General features: G+C 34.9%; 2 protein-coding genes across 3 annotated transcripts in view; one reads left to right on the forward strand and one right to left on the reverse strand.

Moving 5' to 3' along the window:
- Window positions 1–1,028: 1,028 nt before the first annotated feature.
- On the reverse strand, window positions 1,029–16,023 carry prorp (protein only RNase P catalytic subunit). 2 transcript variants are annotated; one of them, XM_016478468.1, is made up of 8 exons: window positions 15,972–16,023; window positions 14,605–15,576; window positions 14,444–14,491; window positions 14,219–14,351; window positions 6,361–6,468; window positions 2,916–3,064; window positions 1,314–1,509; window positions 1,029–1,215 (listed from the first exon to the last, which is right to left on the reverse strand). In XM_016478468.1, exons 2-8 carry the CDS (start codon window positions 15,315–15,317, stop codon window positions 1,084–1,086), a joined length of 1,479 nt encoding a protein of 492 aa, XP_016333954.1. In that variant the 5' UTR covers window positions 15,318–15,576; window positions 15,972–16,023; the 3' UTR covers window positions 1,029–1,083. The 2 variants fall into 2 exon arrangements, with proteins under 2 accessions (XP_016333954.1, XP_016333950.1); XM_016478464.1 differs by lacking the exon at window positions 15,972–16,023 and having other exon boundaries at window positions 14,605–15,827.
- Window positions 16,004–16,494, forward strand: part of ppp2r3c (protein phosphatase 2, regulatory subunit B'', gamma) — a 7,920-nt gene continuing 7,429 nt past the window's right edge. Inside the window, exon 1 of the mRNA XM_016478474.1 lies at window positions 16,004–16,247. Within this exon, the coding sequence (XP_016333960.1) occupies window positions 16,181–16,247 (67 nt within the window). The 5' untranslated portion in view covers window positions 16,004–16,180. The remainder of the gene's footprint in view (window positions 16,248–16,494) is intronic.

Here is a 16,494-nt window from a genome sequence, read left to right on the forward strand (position 1 = left end):
TTGACACATTTTTTATGGTAAGGTATACATTTCCAAATCCAAAAATTGCCATTTAATGGAGTAGTTAATTTCTGTCATGAGTTTTGAGATTTTCATAAGGGAGCTAATGAATTTTTAATCTAATTATTCACATTGAGAATTAATGTTAATTAACTGATTAAATGTAAGTATTTGACACATTTTTTTATGGTAAGGTATACATTTCCAAATCCAAAAATTGCCATTTAATGGAGTAGTTAATTTCTGTCATGAGTTTTGAGATTTTCATAAGGGAGTGTAAACCTTCTACTTCTAAATGCAGAATTGGTTTAATCAGTCTTTGAAATGTTATGCAAAACAAACATTTGTGCTCTGATCTTTGGTCCAAGGAGATGTACATTTTGCGACCCTCCAAATCTGTGCTAGCAATAATGCAAGCAAACACTTTACATAAAAGCAATATGAGTGTTTTCAGGACTGCTGATGTAGGGAAGGCAAACACGGGGTTATTTTTGGAGGTCAAGAGCTGTATGGACAAACAGTTACACACAAATAATGAGATCTTTCCAAAACTAGGATAACTAAAGTGCAGCAAAGAGCATGTTATATTACTGTTTATAATTTGCCACCACTTGACAGTTATGAAAAACATCTGAAAACACAAATTGTCAGTTAAAATCTGCCTTTATGCTATAGCTGAACTTGCCTTAATGTTTGCCATTAACTAAAAACCTACATGGCTAACCTAAGCTAGTGAAAAATAAAACATTTATGCAAATGGACTTTAGACTCACAGCCTTATAGTTATAGATATAGCCCTTGTGCCTTAAAAATATGGGCCTCAGAGGATTTGTTTTTTTACAGGATTATATAAGCAGCAGTCAACATTACATTACCTACAACTGTACCGGTTATAAAATAATATCAAAGTAGATGTTGCTTATGTTACGAAAATCTTATTAATATTTACATTTAAAATATGAAATAAAAATTATATATATATATATATATATAGACAAGAGGTAGAAGAGACACAATTGGACATTTTGCAAAGCATTATTTATTTGACATTTCTCAGCCAGCACACTAGTAGTAACTCCAGCCTCAATGTTCTTGAGTAAGGCAGAGCCATTTCTGAGGAACTTCATATGTGGCTCTATCTCCTCTATTCTCATCATATGGAATGTGCCAGGAGCTGCCAGAGGTCTGAACGATGGTGTCATATACTAAGATCCTCTGAAAAACACACAGCAAAGCCAACAGTCATCATAATGAGGGTTTTAGTCCTTAAGAGTAATCTTGTTTACATAAGATCTCTCCATTCCTGAACCTACCTGAAATCGAACTCTTTTTCCTGGGATGTAATGACTTATCACCAGCTGATGGCCACGTTGCCACTTGAAGAAGAGGCGTCTGGTTGCACTGTCTGGCAAGCAGGCTTTGTGATCTCTCATCAGATCACGACTAAGAAAGTTGCAGTGAGCGCCAGAGTGCAAAGCAGCATACAGCAGAAACGGGTCATCCTCAGATCTGTGGCAGCCATCCAAGAAACACAGTGCACTCTATCAAAAATACCTTTCATGCTTGGTGAATGAAATCATTATGGATTTATATTGACTTATGCAGAGAAGGGAAGTGATTGATACATGCGTCACTAACACATTTAAATGTTGCAACTGTTACATAACACATTGAGGCCTCTACGATATCATGATAACTATATATAGGCAGCATGTCTGTACATCATTTTACACACACACACACACACACACACACACACACACACAACTGGTCTCAAATGTTAGGATTTTTAAAATGTTTTTGAAAGAAGTCTCTTATGCTTACCAAGCTACAGTATAAAATACAGTAACAGTAAAAGCATTAATATTGTGAAATATTATTACAATTTAAAATAATTGTTTTCTGTTTGAATATATTTTAGTTGTAATGTATTACTGCAATTTCAAAGCTGAATTTTCAGCATCATTACTCCAGTCTTCAGTGTCACATGATCCTTCAGAAATCATTTTAATATGCTGAATATGATTAATTATTGGTGCTTAATTATTAATGACTCTTTTTATAATAATGGTTCTTATTATCAATGTTAAAACCCGTTTTTACCACTTAATATTTTTTGTGGAAACCTTGATAATTATTTTCAGGATTCTCTGATGACTACAAAGTTCAATGAACTGCATTTATTTGAAACAGAAATCTTTTGCAACATTATAAATGTCTGTACTGTCATTTTTGATCAATTAAATGCATGTGTACTGAATAAAAGTACTGATTTGATTTCTTTTCTTTCCTACTCATCCCAAACATATGAATGGTGATCATGGTTTCCACAAAATATTAGAATGACTTCTGAAGGATCATGTGAGACTGAAGACTGGAGTAATGATGCTGAAAATTCAGCTTTGATCACAGAAATAAATTACATTTTAAAATATATTCAAATAGAAAACAGTTCTTTTCATTTGTAATAATATTTCACAATATTACTGTTTATACTGTAGTTTTGATCAAATAAATGGTGAGCATCTTTCATTAAAATCAAAAACATAAAAATCTTGATTATTCCAAATTTCGGCCCAGTGTAACACATGCAAAGTTCATTTTAATAGAGTATGTTGCTAAACTAATATTCAAAATAAAAATAAGAAATATATTCCAGATTGAACTATTTTCATCCAGACCAATCCTGGATGAGTTGTTTACTGAGCTTGTTGCAATGCATTATGGGATTGTTGCCTCCACAAAGCACAGAATTTACCAAAAAAGGCAGAATAATCATGTCACAAATGTTTTGGAACAGCCTTCATTCTGCAGTCGTGCCTGTGATCCGTTCAAATGCTGCCTATGTAGGCAGCTCACTAGGTTTTGGAACAGCGTGTGCAGTAGGTGATTGAGGAAAGGGGGGTCATACTAACATGTTCTCGGTGAAGAAACAGTGGGCTTTCTGCTTGATCTTGCTCATGTTTTGTCTGTCCCAGTTCCGGGAAGGTTGTAGCATGTGCTTTCTGCCAAGGACCAGGATGTTCAGACCCTGCTGTTGCAGCTCCGATACAACTGCCAGCAACTGCGGAGATAATTCACACTCTCAGTGGCCTTTTACCATTTCTATTTAGATGTTAAATATGAATGAGGTCATTCATGATTTTTGAATCATGAATGAGAGACCTCAGTTCATTCAGAATGTTCTCTATGAAGTGAGCTGCAGCTCATGACTTTTTCTGGAGGAATTTCCCTTGGCATTACAGATGAATTTGGGACTTTAGCAGGTCAGCTGGAGGGAAATTATTCTTGCTCACATTGTTTTAACCTACTTTTGTACCACCCACTCATGCACACACCATGAGGGGGGAGTTTCCTGATTACACAGGAAGTTGTTTTTCCAATACCCCCATACAAAGTGCAGACAGTAAAGGTTACAACCGTGTGCTAAAAATATCCAAGGTTCTTTGTATGTAGATGTTCAGATTTAACACCCCATATACTTGCATTAACTATTCATGAGATAGGCCTAATTATTTTTAATATAGTGTGTAGGTATTTGTTTGTCTTACTCTTACTTCCAGGAATTACAGATTAGATTTTTTATTCACAATATGTAAATTAGTACACAAGCTACAGAACAGTATGCATAATAATAATTACATTTTAAGTAATTTTATTTTTAATATTAAATATTAAATTAAATACATAATAAAATATTATTTAATTTTTAAAAAAATATAGTAATATAATAAAACAATATTCTTTTAAATAAAGCTTACTTTTCCAAAAAAAAAAGAAAAAAAAGAGATATACTTCATACATCGACTAACATTCACTTTCGAACCAGTTGGTTAAAATAGATGCAATTAGTACAAATACATGTAATAGAGTTAAACTGTATATTTTTTTAGTTATAATAACAGTATATATACATACACATGTGCTTTTTCAATTTTTTCCAAATATATATATATATATATATATACATACACATGTGCTTTTTCAATTTTTTCCATATATATATATATATATATATATACATACACATGCATGCATGCATACTTTATTGTATACTTTATTGCATTAACCAACTGCTTTGTATTAACCTTCTAATTATATTTCTCACTCAAATTTAGATTACCGTAATGTCATCTACAGTTTGAATATGCAAAGTCAGTCCCAGTGAATTCCAGTTTATCTTGTATCCCTCATTTTGCTATTTCAGACATGAGGAAGTGCTAAATGTGGAATTGCAGGTGTGCTCATTTTCTGCTAATTCATGATAAGGAAGTGAACGGTGAGCCACAGATGGGCTGTTTTACTCTGGAAAGCACCGTACACACTATAGCGCCATGTCTCACACTCCAAACGTAACCTCTGCCTCCTGTCTCTTTTGCTTAAGAATTTCTAAAGAGATGCACTTCCTTCCAGCATGTTAGTCTTGTAAATTTACAATCACTTTCTTGCATACAGTCTGTTTACTTAGCCTTAACAAACCATATAGGCCAACTTTGGCCTCAAGTTCACTTAGGCCTTCATTTTCACACCCTTCACAGACTGTGTGCAGACAAAACCGGTTAATACTGGCATTTCAATAAATGCGCCAGTTAGCGAGGAAGTGGGGTAAATGTTACCACCAAAAATAAACTTGACCACAAAATGCACATGTATGACTTAAAATACATTAGTCATAGCAAAATGAGTGTAAAATCCCCTGCCTCCGTGTTCAATTGCTATGGGTTGCATCTGTGTTAATAATGTGTGACTGTGTGACATGCAGATGGAAGCCATGGATGAGTGTGCAGAAAGCAAAAGGATCTGATCGAAGGTCAAGGGAGTTTGTGTTACATCATAATTTGTAGTTTAATGTCAAGTGGAGTATTAGGTGCTCTCATATCTGTTGAAGTAAGACACTGCAGGAAAAAACATTGCTTTTTTTATGCACTGGTCTATTTTTTGACTTTAGTCTATTTTGCTTCCATGTCTTCTTTCAGTCTAGTGGAAAGAAAACATGTTAAATACACATTTAAGTGTTCATTTTATTGCACTTTATCTATTCGTGCCTGTAGATTTCAATTACTGTATAATACACTGCCTTTAAAGGCCGTTTTCTCCAAATGAGTTCCTTCTCATGCACCAAGCCAGAAATCTCCCCTTCAGTAGCTCTTATTTACACCAAACTTACTAATTTTATTCCTCTCTACAGTATATTCTGAAGATATACTGTAGATAGAAATACTTTATACTGTATATATACAAGGTTTTTACCAAGGAATTTGATCCTGCATCATTCGCCTGATTTATAATATACATTTTATTTCTAAAACCATGGTGAAAATTGATTTTTTTTCTAGCTGTTGACAGTATTTTCTGATTTATAGAATGATAAAAACAGATATCCAAAAATCCGCTCAGACGTCAACTAAATGAAACGAAAATCTTGCGAAAATCAGTATCTTGCCTTAAAGGGATAGTTCACCCAAAAATGAAAATTCTTAAATTACTTACTCTAAAGTTGTTCCAAACCTGTGTGAGTTTAAAAGAAGATATTTTGAAGAATCTTGGTAACCAAACAGTTGATAGTAGCCATTGACTTCCATAGTATGGATAAAAATACTATGGAAGTCAATGGCTACCGCCAATTTGTTGGTCACCAACATACTTTAAAATATCTTCTTTTGTGTTCAACAGATGAAAGAAACTTATACATGTTTGGAACAAGTGGAGGGTGAGTAAATTATGACAGAATTTGAATTTTTGAGTGAGCTATCCCTTTAATGTTGCTCAAATGGTCCTCCTGGGTCATTGAAAGTCATTGAAAAGTCATTGGTTTTCGGTTAATGGGTGGTTGAGGATGAGATGGGTGGGTAATTATCTAAAAATATTAGCCTATTTGTTGGCAAAAAAAAAATCCCTTATGTACTATAATGGAGCATAACCAAACGTAAAGCCACTTCTGTCTGGGTCTGACACCACCTCGTAGGTGGGCTGATGTGTTACACGTTCTGTGTAACATTACATGGACATTGAACTTTCCCTAATTTTTCATTTGAGTAACTGTGGGTTTCATGGGTTTGGGGTGTCTTTCAGGTTGGAAACTATGAGAAATTGGGGCTGTTCCCTAAACCTGTTCTGCTGTATTAAAAGCAGCCATGCTTAGCATCACCCCCTGGTGGAACCTCTGCCACTCACTTGTTTTTATGCGTTTTTTTTTTTTTACTTTAGAATGCCAACTGGTTGAATACTCAAATTTTTGGCTATTTTTTCCACCTTTCAATCAGAGTAGGTTGACCATCTAGCCAGAGCAGTGATTTAAAAGGTCACAGACAAACCAGCCCTCTCTTGGAACGTCCAAGCATTGAAGTTACCATCACTCACCGTCTCAGAGTGGGTGGCCTTGGGTGTTGTGTTAGCCACATTAAGACCGTCAATGACAATATCAAAGGGGGGTCTCTGCTTCACAAAACTCTTAAAGCCTTTAAGCTCCTGTACAGAACACAAACAATTTGTTATTCTCAAAATCATGACTATATACAGCACACAATGTTGTAATTTAGATACATAGACAAACACTGCAATATTTTCCATGTTGTCTGTTCTGATGCTAAAACTAGTCACAGTTTCAATTTCAAGAGGAACATACTGTTGCCTGGATGTATGGGGCTTCTATATACATTTCCTCACTTTGGTGTTGTGCAGCACATTGCACAAGAGAAAAGCAACCGGTGTTGCACAAGACATAGAGGACAACAGAAAACCTTTATGCCGAATTGAAAACATTACCATTAGTTCTTAGAATAAACAGACGTAATATCAAACCAGTGTTGTTAACTACAACCATTAATAATCATTCAAATATCTGAAATAAAATGTAAATATTAGATGACAAACTTACACTTAAATAGAAATTAGAAATGTTGCCTGGACAACTAACTAAAATAAATACATTTTAAGCACATTTAATAACATTTAAACAAATAAATTTAAGCTGAAGTACTCAAATTACAACTAAGTTTAAAAATGAATAAAATACTAAAAATAAATCTCAATAATTAAAAAAAAAACTAATAAAAATGTAAAAAGCACATAAAAATGACTAAAAAATATACAAATAAAAGTTAATTCAAAATATTAATAAATGCTATAACAGTATATAAAAAATATTAAAATAACAGTATCAAACCAAGCGGAGGAGGATTACATCCAGATTTTAGCTTTCTATAACAGCTGAGGAATCATCTGCTTGAGAAACAATCATTATTTTTGCATTTCCGTTCGGTGATGCTAGTGGCACAGAAACTACACATTTCACCTTTAAACTCAAGATTGTTTCTGGAAAATCACAAGGCCCGGCGGGTGACATTTATAGCAAACAGATATATCATTGTAAGTGATCTTGCCTGAAACTCTACATATCAGATTAAGTGAAGAGCTGAGTTATGTGCAGTCATGAATGTACAGGAAGTATAAGAGCAAAGCATGCAACCATGAGATAAAGCATTGTGTTCACAGATAGCCTGACAAGTTCTGGCTAAGAACTGAACATACTACGTTCTTTCTGTCAGAGCTTTGTACAAAAACAACTTTATTGTCTACCAATTCTATGAATTCATCCCAGGACAGTTAAAAAATGCTTGACGTTTCCGTCTTAAGGAATATCTAAGCATTTGTTACAGGCATTAGCTTCAAACAAAACTTGACCACACCTGGCTCACCTTCAAAAGCGTGATCAGGTTGTGTTTAGCTGAATAACATAAGAGCATAAGGGCCCCTTGAATAGCAGGGCCAAAAAAAGCTAGAACTTCCTCCTTCTTTGTTGTCGTTTAACAAGAGGTTGAAATGCCTCCCGAATTGTCCTTGGTACATGTAAACAAAACAAGGGAATTTCCAGCTGGATTGGGGCCAAGTCACTCCCTCACCTGTCTGTCCTTGGGCCTCAGAGCTGCAAATGGCTTTTGATTTATTAGCTTCAAAGCAAAGTGTGTTTGCAAAGTCATGCACACTCAAGCCTATCATCAGAGGTGAATAAAGTACACAAACACTAGGTTAATATACGTATACCCTGATGAAATATTACATAAGTAAAAGTACTAGCCAGACATAAAAAAAGCCAATAGATTTAGAAAAAAATATATATTAGAAAAAAAACCTTTGTGGATGCAGACATAGTATACATATAATCCACAATTAAGCAAGCAATAATGTTAATAATATTGCATATTAATATTCAAAATATTAATTTAAATATTAAACTCAGTATCAGATGAAGTTATTCAAGTGAGTTCTTAACTCAAGATTTGCTCTGACCGGATCATTGAATCAGTGAGTTCTGATTCTGAGTTCTAAAGCTATAAACTAAAATTAATAAAAATGGTTATATATATATATATATAAAAACATAAAAGTTAAAAAACCTAAATGAAAATGAGAAATGTCGCCTTGGCAACTTACTGAAATAAAATAAGTACTAAAATAACTAAAACTAAAATAAAAATAAATTAAAGCTAAATAGAAATATAAAAAAAAAACAAAGACTAATAAAAATGACAAATGCACATAACAATATTGCTAAAACTTAAACTCAAATTAAAATCTTCAATAAAAAAATATTCAAAATATTTATAAACACTATAACAGTATGACTTTTAAATTTTGAAATAATTTTCACTCAGAAATTGCTATAGATTTCACAAATAATTACAAAGAAATGGCAAAGTAACACATTGAATTAAATATCAAACCAAAGTAAAAAGAAATAGTATTTAAAACTTTGAAGAAAAATCTTTTACAGTGTATAAATAATACTAAACAATGAACCAGATCTAATTCACAAATGATTTATTCCGTGGAATCCATAAACCAGTTCAACAGGCACATCGATTCAAAAGAATGATTCATTTCAAATCAGACATCACTTGTCATTTTCATTTTCTTGACTTCTAAATAACCAGCAATAGTATATTTCTTCTAAAAAAAATTTTTTTTTCCAGAATTAAAATTCTCCAATAAATTAAAGATATTTAAACAATGAAGTTTAGTATGAAATTCAGTCGTTGTTTTGAGTGAACTGCAAACTCTGCAAGCTCTTCCTCAAAGTTGAGGAAACAACAGCCAACAGCTAATACACAATCCTCTGTTTAATACACTAAACATAAGCTTGTCAAAACCACATGCATTCCTGGACTGTCAGGTGGCTGGAAACCAGTGCTTTCAGTTCTGCCTGAAGCGTGAGAATTTTTCCTTTTAAAATTCCAATTTCCACTAAAATGCAAAAACAGAAGATTGTGACCCACGTGTGAAAACAAGACACCAAAAAAGAATACGTGCAGCTATTTTGCATGCTAAAAATCCTGCTAAGTGTGTGTTAAGTAGCACGTTTGTACTGGGTGAGAGGATGCATGACTGGAGGAGGGGTGAGTGCCACGGACAGAGAGAGGGGGGAAGGGGAGCTGGATATTTGGGGAATTCCTTTTTGGTTTTGGTGGGAGTTAGCAGTTGGTGATCAGTTGTTCAACTCTTAAAAAATCTTGCAGCATTGGGTTATTACTCTCAGCATGGGACGAAATTAATCCTAACATACAATTTCACTTGGTTTTATCTATGATGACAATGATCTAGAACTGTAAGTGCATTTTTACTGTTTTTGTTTCGCTCCGCATCCTCTCGTGGCCATGGAGAGGTTATGTTGAATGGGAACAGGAACACCGGGGATTCCCCAACGGTGTTGAGAGTTCACGTGTGTGTGGTACCAGCTCGCCGTGCAGAACTCTGTGTGTACCTACAATATGGGTGTGTCAGGAACATGCACATTCAAAACAAGTTTAATTCAGATTTGATAGTAATCACAATCTAGTTATTTTTTTCTTTTTGGAATATACACAATGGCCGATGACTATCAAAACACGCTCCTTCAGCCTTGAGTGGTTATTAACTCAATGTACAATTGCAAGCTTTTGCTTGAATAATTTAAAACAAATAACAGCATTTTGTAAATCCTCAAAAGTACCTGCTCAGTTTTGTTCAAAGCATGCATGAAATACCAATAAAATGAAAGGCAGCCACTCAAAAATAGACAGAGAACAAAGAAATTAGATGAATTAGAGTTTGTGTAAACCACACCGTGCCCCACGGCAGACATTAATGAAAAGGCATCTGCAAGTCCTGTACTTTTCTTTATTACAAGCTTGCTGTTTTTGAAACGGGAAAAACAGGCTCCCCCAAGCTCAAGCTTGACCTAAAGAAAAACTGCAGGACACTGAATGTAAGGAGACTAAAAAAGGGGATTTTTTGCTAAATTGTTGATATGCTAATCTGCATATTTCACTTGGATTTCTAAATGTGTTAATAACAATATACTGTATTAACTGTACAACTTGGCCACATTTATACTAAACTGACAAATTAAAGTGTTAAAAAGGTGTTTTTTAACACCAAGGTTTTAGGATTAAAACCTTGTATGTATGCATGTATGTGTATGTATGTATATAAAAGTCTTAGATCTTTGAGTTCAGCTCATGAAAAATGGGGGCAAAAACAAAAGTGAATTTAAAAGAAATTAATTTTACCCTGCCTGTAACTGTTTTTTTTTTTCTTGCATTAGAAAAGGAAATATTATTCACAATATTTCAAACAATTGGAAACCTCAAGTGCCAAACCCACCTTTCTTAAACATGTTATGTAGAACTGACTTAATCTAGGAATGAATGAACATGATCTGTGAATCAAGGACAGGAGAGAGACTAGAGAGACACTTGACAGTGAGTCTCACTATTGTCCAGCAGCTCAAAGACAGATCGACACCTGGTTGGACACTTCACAACTGCCTTTGACACGGACAGCTTTGGTCCCGCAGACAATAGTCTTTTTTGTCACATAAAAAGACAATCTGCGTCCACTACAAGACACATGCAGCTTGTTAACATACCAGATATGACGGACAACCTCAACGTGCTTATTCTGACATTTCACCAACTAGATTCCAACAACAAGTGCCACCGTTGAGACATTTTACGAAGCTGTAAACAACTTAGAACATCATAAAATATTCTGTTCGCTTTATGCTTATAATAATAATCAAATAAACTGTGTGCTGCTAAATAAAACTCTGTTTTGCACCTTGTACATGAAAGCTTGAATCCCTGTTGGCTTTCATCCACGTCGTTCTGTTTGTTGTTCAGCTTCTATCATCTTTGTCAATAAGAGCTATGATCTCGCATTAGCATGCGTCCGGCGAAGGGAAATGGATAAAAGTGGCGTAGCATTGCCATGGCGACCACATAAATGGCTCTGAGGCCGAACAATGGCCAGCTCTACAGGCCCGAGTCCTGAGAGCCTCTTTCTTCACCATCAACATCTGTTGCCTCACATTCAGAATTATGGGATGTTCTGACGATTATTTTATTTATTTATTTATTTATTTTCTTGGTGCCGCAACCCTCTTTGAAAAGCGGCAGACGGCGGAACACATGAGCGCGCTGTGGACATCAGCCAACTTCTGTTTCACAAAAAACATCCGTGCCTCATATATTTTGAGCTGTTTAGTAAATATATCATCAGCATTGTTGGGGTCAGTGAGGACGGCACTGGAGTGAGGTTTGTTGAAGCCTATCAACAGAAAACTGCTTTGCTTTCTTTTGTTACAATTTGGATCAAATGAGGACAAATAAGGATATTCCAGATATTGAAAAGGAGAAATCTTAAAAAACGTATAAATCTAGTTAAAAATTGCCAAGTTCAAACATTTTATCAAAGTAAAATATATGTAGCCTAGGTATATATATATATATATATATATATATATATATAAACATACAAACACAGACATGACATATTTGTACTTTTAAAAATTATACATAACTTTCACTCTATATAAACTACCGTTAAATCTACCACGGTCAGTCATTTTTTTTTTTAATAATTACTTTTATTCAGCAATTATGCACTACATTGATCAAAAATGACATTCTATTTCAAATAAATACTGTTCTTAAAATAGAAAACAGCTATTTTAAAATGTAATAATATTTTTTCTTTTTGTAATAATACTTGAAACTTACATACATATTGTGGAAAAAGAAATTTTTTTCATGTTTAAAAGTACAAATATTCCATGTAATCTCACAGTTACTATGAGGTCATGTATAATAACTATGCAAGATTTTAAAGCTTTTATTTAAAACATTTTAAAGTTGTTTTTGATGAAGTATAGCATGTCACACAGCAGGACACAGTTGTCATTGCTTGGCATGTCACGTTATTAACCACCCAAAAGCACCACATTTATTTCCTTCAAAGGCAAAATTATTGTCTAGGGGTTGTTAAATGCTTCTGCAGAGTTTTGACTGGGGGTGTTTTAACTCTCTTGCTCTGGTTTCACTTCATAAAGCACTGCTGCAGCGATGGCGGGGGGCTGGAGTCCATGCAGCGCTGCAGACAGACAGGCAGGGACTTTCCAGGGTCACTCATGTGAGAGGCTTTTGAGGGCTGAAATGTGAAAGCCTATTGTGTTGCGTTTTACAACAGCTAAAGGCACATAAGCAGTACACATGTCTCAGCATTAATCATGTGCACGACCAAATTAGAGATTGTTTATGGCTATACTGAGTACTTTGTTTTTCCAATATGTACTGTATGAAAATGTTCCTTTCTGAGACAGTGCTTGGAAACTGAATGTGTTTCCTATGCGTGAGAACGGAGTTTGCAAACAAACACGACTGTTCTCTCTGGAAATTGGAATTTCAGAGGAGTTGCTTGCCTTGTGACCTTGTGTCTTGGGTTGGACTGCATTCATGAGCTTTCTAAACCGGGGACCCGACAGACACATGAAGGAACATGTGTTGGAAAGCCCCCTGCATCATATCTAAATGTGGAACTAGACAGGATCACATGCTTTTGACATCTATAGACCCCACAGCCTGAATAAAGCAGCCCTCCGGACAACATCATCTAATTCAGGGGCAGACTCATTTAAGACGGAGATCAAAACTGCATGGAACATCTTCTAATTCTGGACAGCTACACAACCCAACTTGCCTATCATGTTGTTGCATCCTATTTGGTGCAACACAAAATGTAGCATTAGTTTTTAGTCCATCTGTCCTTATTGTTTTATCATTTTCAAAGAGGCAATAATCTAAATGCATAAAAAAAATCAGGTTACCTGTTTAACGTCTATAACATATGTTACATGTATAACATGTTTAATCGGTCATGTAGAAATGTGAATATAGGGTGTATAGGACACTGTCGCCATCTAGTGGAGTCAAACGGAACTACATAAGGCCTTACTAAACTTCAAACAACACATCCTTTACATAAAGGGGAATTTCATAAAAACACACACAGGTGACATTTCACCAGGAAATTAAAAAAATGTAAAATATTGTGCATAAAGATTAAACCCATTTTAAAACCATTAAAATTATTTGTAACATGACTTTAATGACAATTAAGTACCCCCCCCCCAAAAAACCATGCATTTTTTGGTAATATATGTTTTAATACGCAAAATAAATTCTACTAATATATGTTATTCATATTTATTAAAATATCTAATGAATTAAGACATTTTACAATTAAAATAATTTATTGTTTTTTATTCAGTTATGAGATTGGAACGTTTGCATGGTCTTTTGTCATTTTATTCTTTTTTTTAAAGGGGTCATATGATGCGATTTCATTTTTTCCTTTCTCTTTGGAGTGTTACAAGCTCTTGGTGCATAAAGAAGATCTGTAAAGTTGCAAAGATTAAAGTCTCAAATCCAAAGAGATATTCTTTATAAAAGTTAAGAGTCAGCCACACCTGCCTAAAACGGCTCGTTCGAACACGCCCCCACATATCTACGTCACTATGTGGTAAGATTTGCATAACACCGCCCAAATGTTCACGCAAAGAAAGAAGGCGTAACTTTTATTCTCACTGTAGTAAATACACAAAATAATGTTCTTTTTAGCAGCATCATATGACCTCTTTTGAAATATTTCTATTTTGCTTAAATTTATTTTTACATTTATGCTTATTTTTATTTTAGTTTTAGTAATTTTATTTCAGTTAGTTGTCAAAGCCATTTCTAATTTTTAAGTTTATGTTTTTAATCTAATAATATTTATATTTAACTATAGTTAACTATAACAACACTGGTGTAAATGTAAATTTTTATCTCTATCTCTATCTATCTATGAAATTAACTTCGGTAAATATACTCTGGTAAAAGAAGGATATAATGTACAGACAGACCTCTGGGGTGGTTTTCTTGAAGATGTCACTTCCTTCTATCACTTTCTTCATCACTTTGTCCTTCAGCTCAGCATACTCATCCTCAGTCAGTTGAATGGATTCAAGTGATGCCTTGCAGTTTGTGCACTCTCCACTAAAACACAATATATTTCCACACCAATAATCAATTAAGAATAGTCTTTATTGACAATATATTTGATTAAAACTGAAAATTTAAATGAGTACCTGGGGACCACAAATGAGAACTTCCCACTCCATTTCTGATCCGGTAAACTGCGCAGATGGAAAAAATTAAAACAGTATTTACATTTTATAAAATACAAAATATAATATTTTAATATGTTTATGTTCTTATATTTTACATTATATCAATATTTTACATTTACCTCTCAAACCAAGCTTTGACAGTTTTAATCAGCGGCTCCTCTGGGTAGATCTGATTATCTCTCATATATGACAGGACAGAAAAGAGTTTGTCCCCCTGCTGTCTATGCTGAGTGATGCCGCTCTGAAACAGGCACTGCCAGGTGTCCTGATTAGGTACGAGACCCAGTTCCAGGAGCTCATCGTACAGCATCCAGCTTGTCTCAGTGTCACCATGAAGTGCCGCCCCAGCGATGGCATCACTATAGTTACGAGGAGACGGCAGAAGGGCCTTTTTCATCCCCTCCAACACCTCAAGCGCCTCCCTCCAGCGTTCAGTTTGACTGAAACCTTTAATAAACAGGGACGAGGCTCCAGTGTCAAGAGTCTTAAAGCAAGTTCTCATGATGTTGTAAGTGTCAAACACTTCCGAGTGGTGCCCACCCGTGACACACAGTGTGAGGTACCTCAAAAGGAGTTCGTAAGAAAGGGTGCCTTTGTCCTGAACCACGTAGGCCAAGAGAGATTTGGCGATGTTGACGTCTGCATTAGCCGCCAGCAGTCCTTCCATCATTTGCATCTCAAAGCGATCAGGTTTGGAGGAACTCTCTTTGAACTTTGCCCATTCGGATGTGGTCAGCGGATGATCAGGAAGGGTGATTTTCACAGACCCTCTGCCTCTCGAAGGTGTATTATTTGATAGCTCTTCTGTATCCACCCCAGCTCTCTTTTTCATGTATTCAGCCGTTCTTCTGGCTGTTCCAGCGGTAAATACTGAATTTGGGAATGCAGGCCTTGTTCTGGGAGTGAACCCTTTTTCTTTGGCAACTCGGCCGTGTGCTTGTTCGTCTCCTTTTGTTCTGTAATATTGTGTGTGTGGATTTATGATAAACCTGACAGCGTGCACAATGTTTTGTTGTGGTAAACAGGCCAAAGCAGGCCTGAGATATAAGGGGCTGACAACCCATGATGTGCATAGATGCTTTACGCAAGTCCTTGATTTTGACACAACAAGAGATCCCATCATTTCCCTACCAGTCCACTTTACTTTTCAGACTACGCGCTACTTTAAAGGTGCTTTATGTAAAACGTATAATAAATGACTTATTCTGTCTCAAAATCTCATTGCTTTGTGAATTAAGGTCTGTTTTACTGTTCAACACATATACGGTAACACACACTAACTCTATGAAGTTATATTTAATAGTATTTGTATCTACAATTAATAGATAGAAATAATATTTAGCAAATTATCTTCTAAAGTAATGTCCTTTTGCATTTAAAGCACACAATCTTGAGTTCCTTAGACCCACTAAGATATCTCATTATCTCTTAAACGCAATTTTGTTAATACAATCATCGGTAATCTAAACAAGAACATCTAACTCACAGGATCTGGTCAAAAGTACATGCGAGCAGCTCTTCACTCTCCTGACTGTGCAGTCGCACTTCAATGACGTCACTCGTGCGCCTTTAGCTCAGAGACGTAAACAGTTCGTCAACCGCCTAGGCTACTCAAACATAATACAATTGTTTAATAATAAGTCTTAATTTAGTTTAAGTTAGTTTGAAATATATTATGATCAAATAAAGTTAATAATGGCAAACGATAAAACCGCACATTGGAAAGATTTACTGCGGAAAAGACTCGCCTCTGCGAAACAAGGTAAGATGATGAATGTTAGCTAATCAGGTGCTATAGAGATTCATTACAAGATCAAGGAGCAATGTTTTAAATTCCACAAAATGTATACATTTGTATATAAATCTCCCAATCAACTGGTATAATCACACTAGTAGGATTTAAAGTCGCTTAAGAAAATGTACCGTGGTTTTACTTAAGTAACACTAACTGTGGTAAACATTGTATTTAGTGGAAATGTATATATATATATATATATATATATATATAT

The sequence above is a fragment of the Sinocyclocheilus anshuiensis genome, unplaced genomic scaffold (assembly GCF_001515605.1).
Source record: "Sinocyclocheilus anshuiensis isolate Anshui unplaced genomic scaffold, SAMN03320099.WGS_v1.1 scaffold1098, whole genome shotgun sequence".
Lineage (NCBI taxonomy): Eukaryota > Metazoa > Chordata > Actinopteri > Cypriniformes > Cyprinidae > Sinocyclocheilus > Sinocyclocheilus anshuiensis.

What these genes read in the sequence shown, in the direction of transcription:
- prorp (XM_016478464.1), bottom strand. Translation starts at nt 15,608, where the DNA reads ATGATGGGATCTCTTGTTGTGTCAAAATCAAGGACTTGCGTAAAGCAT. An exon ending in TCAAGAAAACCACCCCAGAG is followed by an intron (nt 6,469 to 14,218) that starts GTCTGTCTGTAC and finishes TGTTCTGTACAG; the next exon opens with GAGCTTAAAGGCTTTAAGAG. An exon ending in AGGCCACCCACTCTGAGACG is followed by an intron (nt 3,065 to 6,360) that starts GTGAGTGATGGT and finishes TTATCTCCGCAG; the next exon opens with TTGCTGGCAGTTGTATCGGA.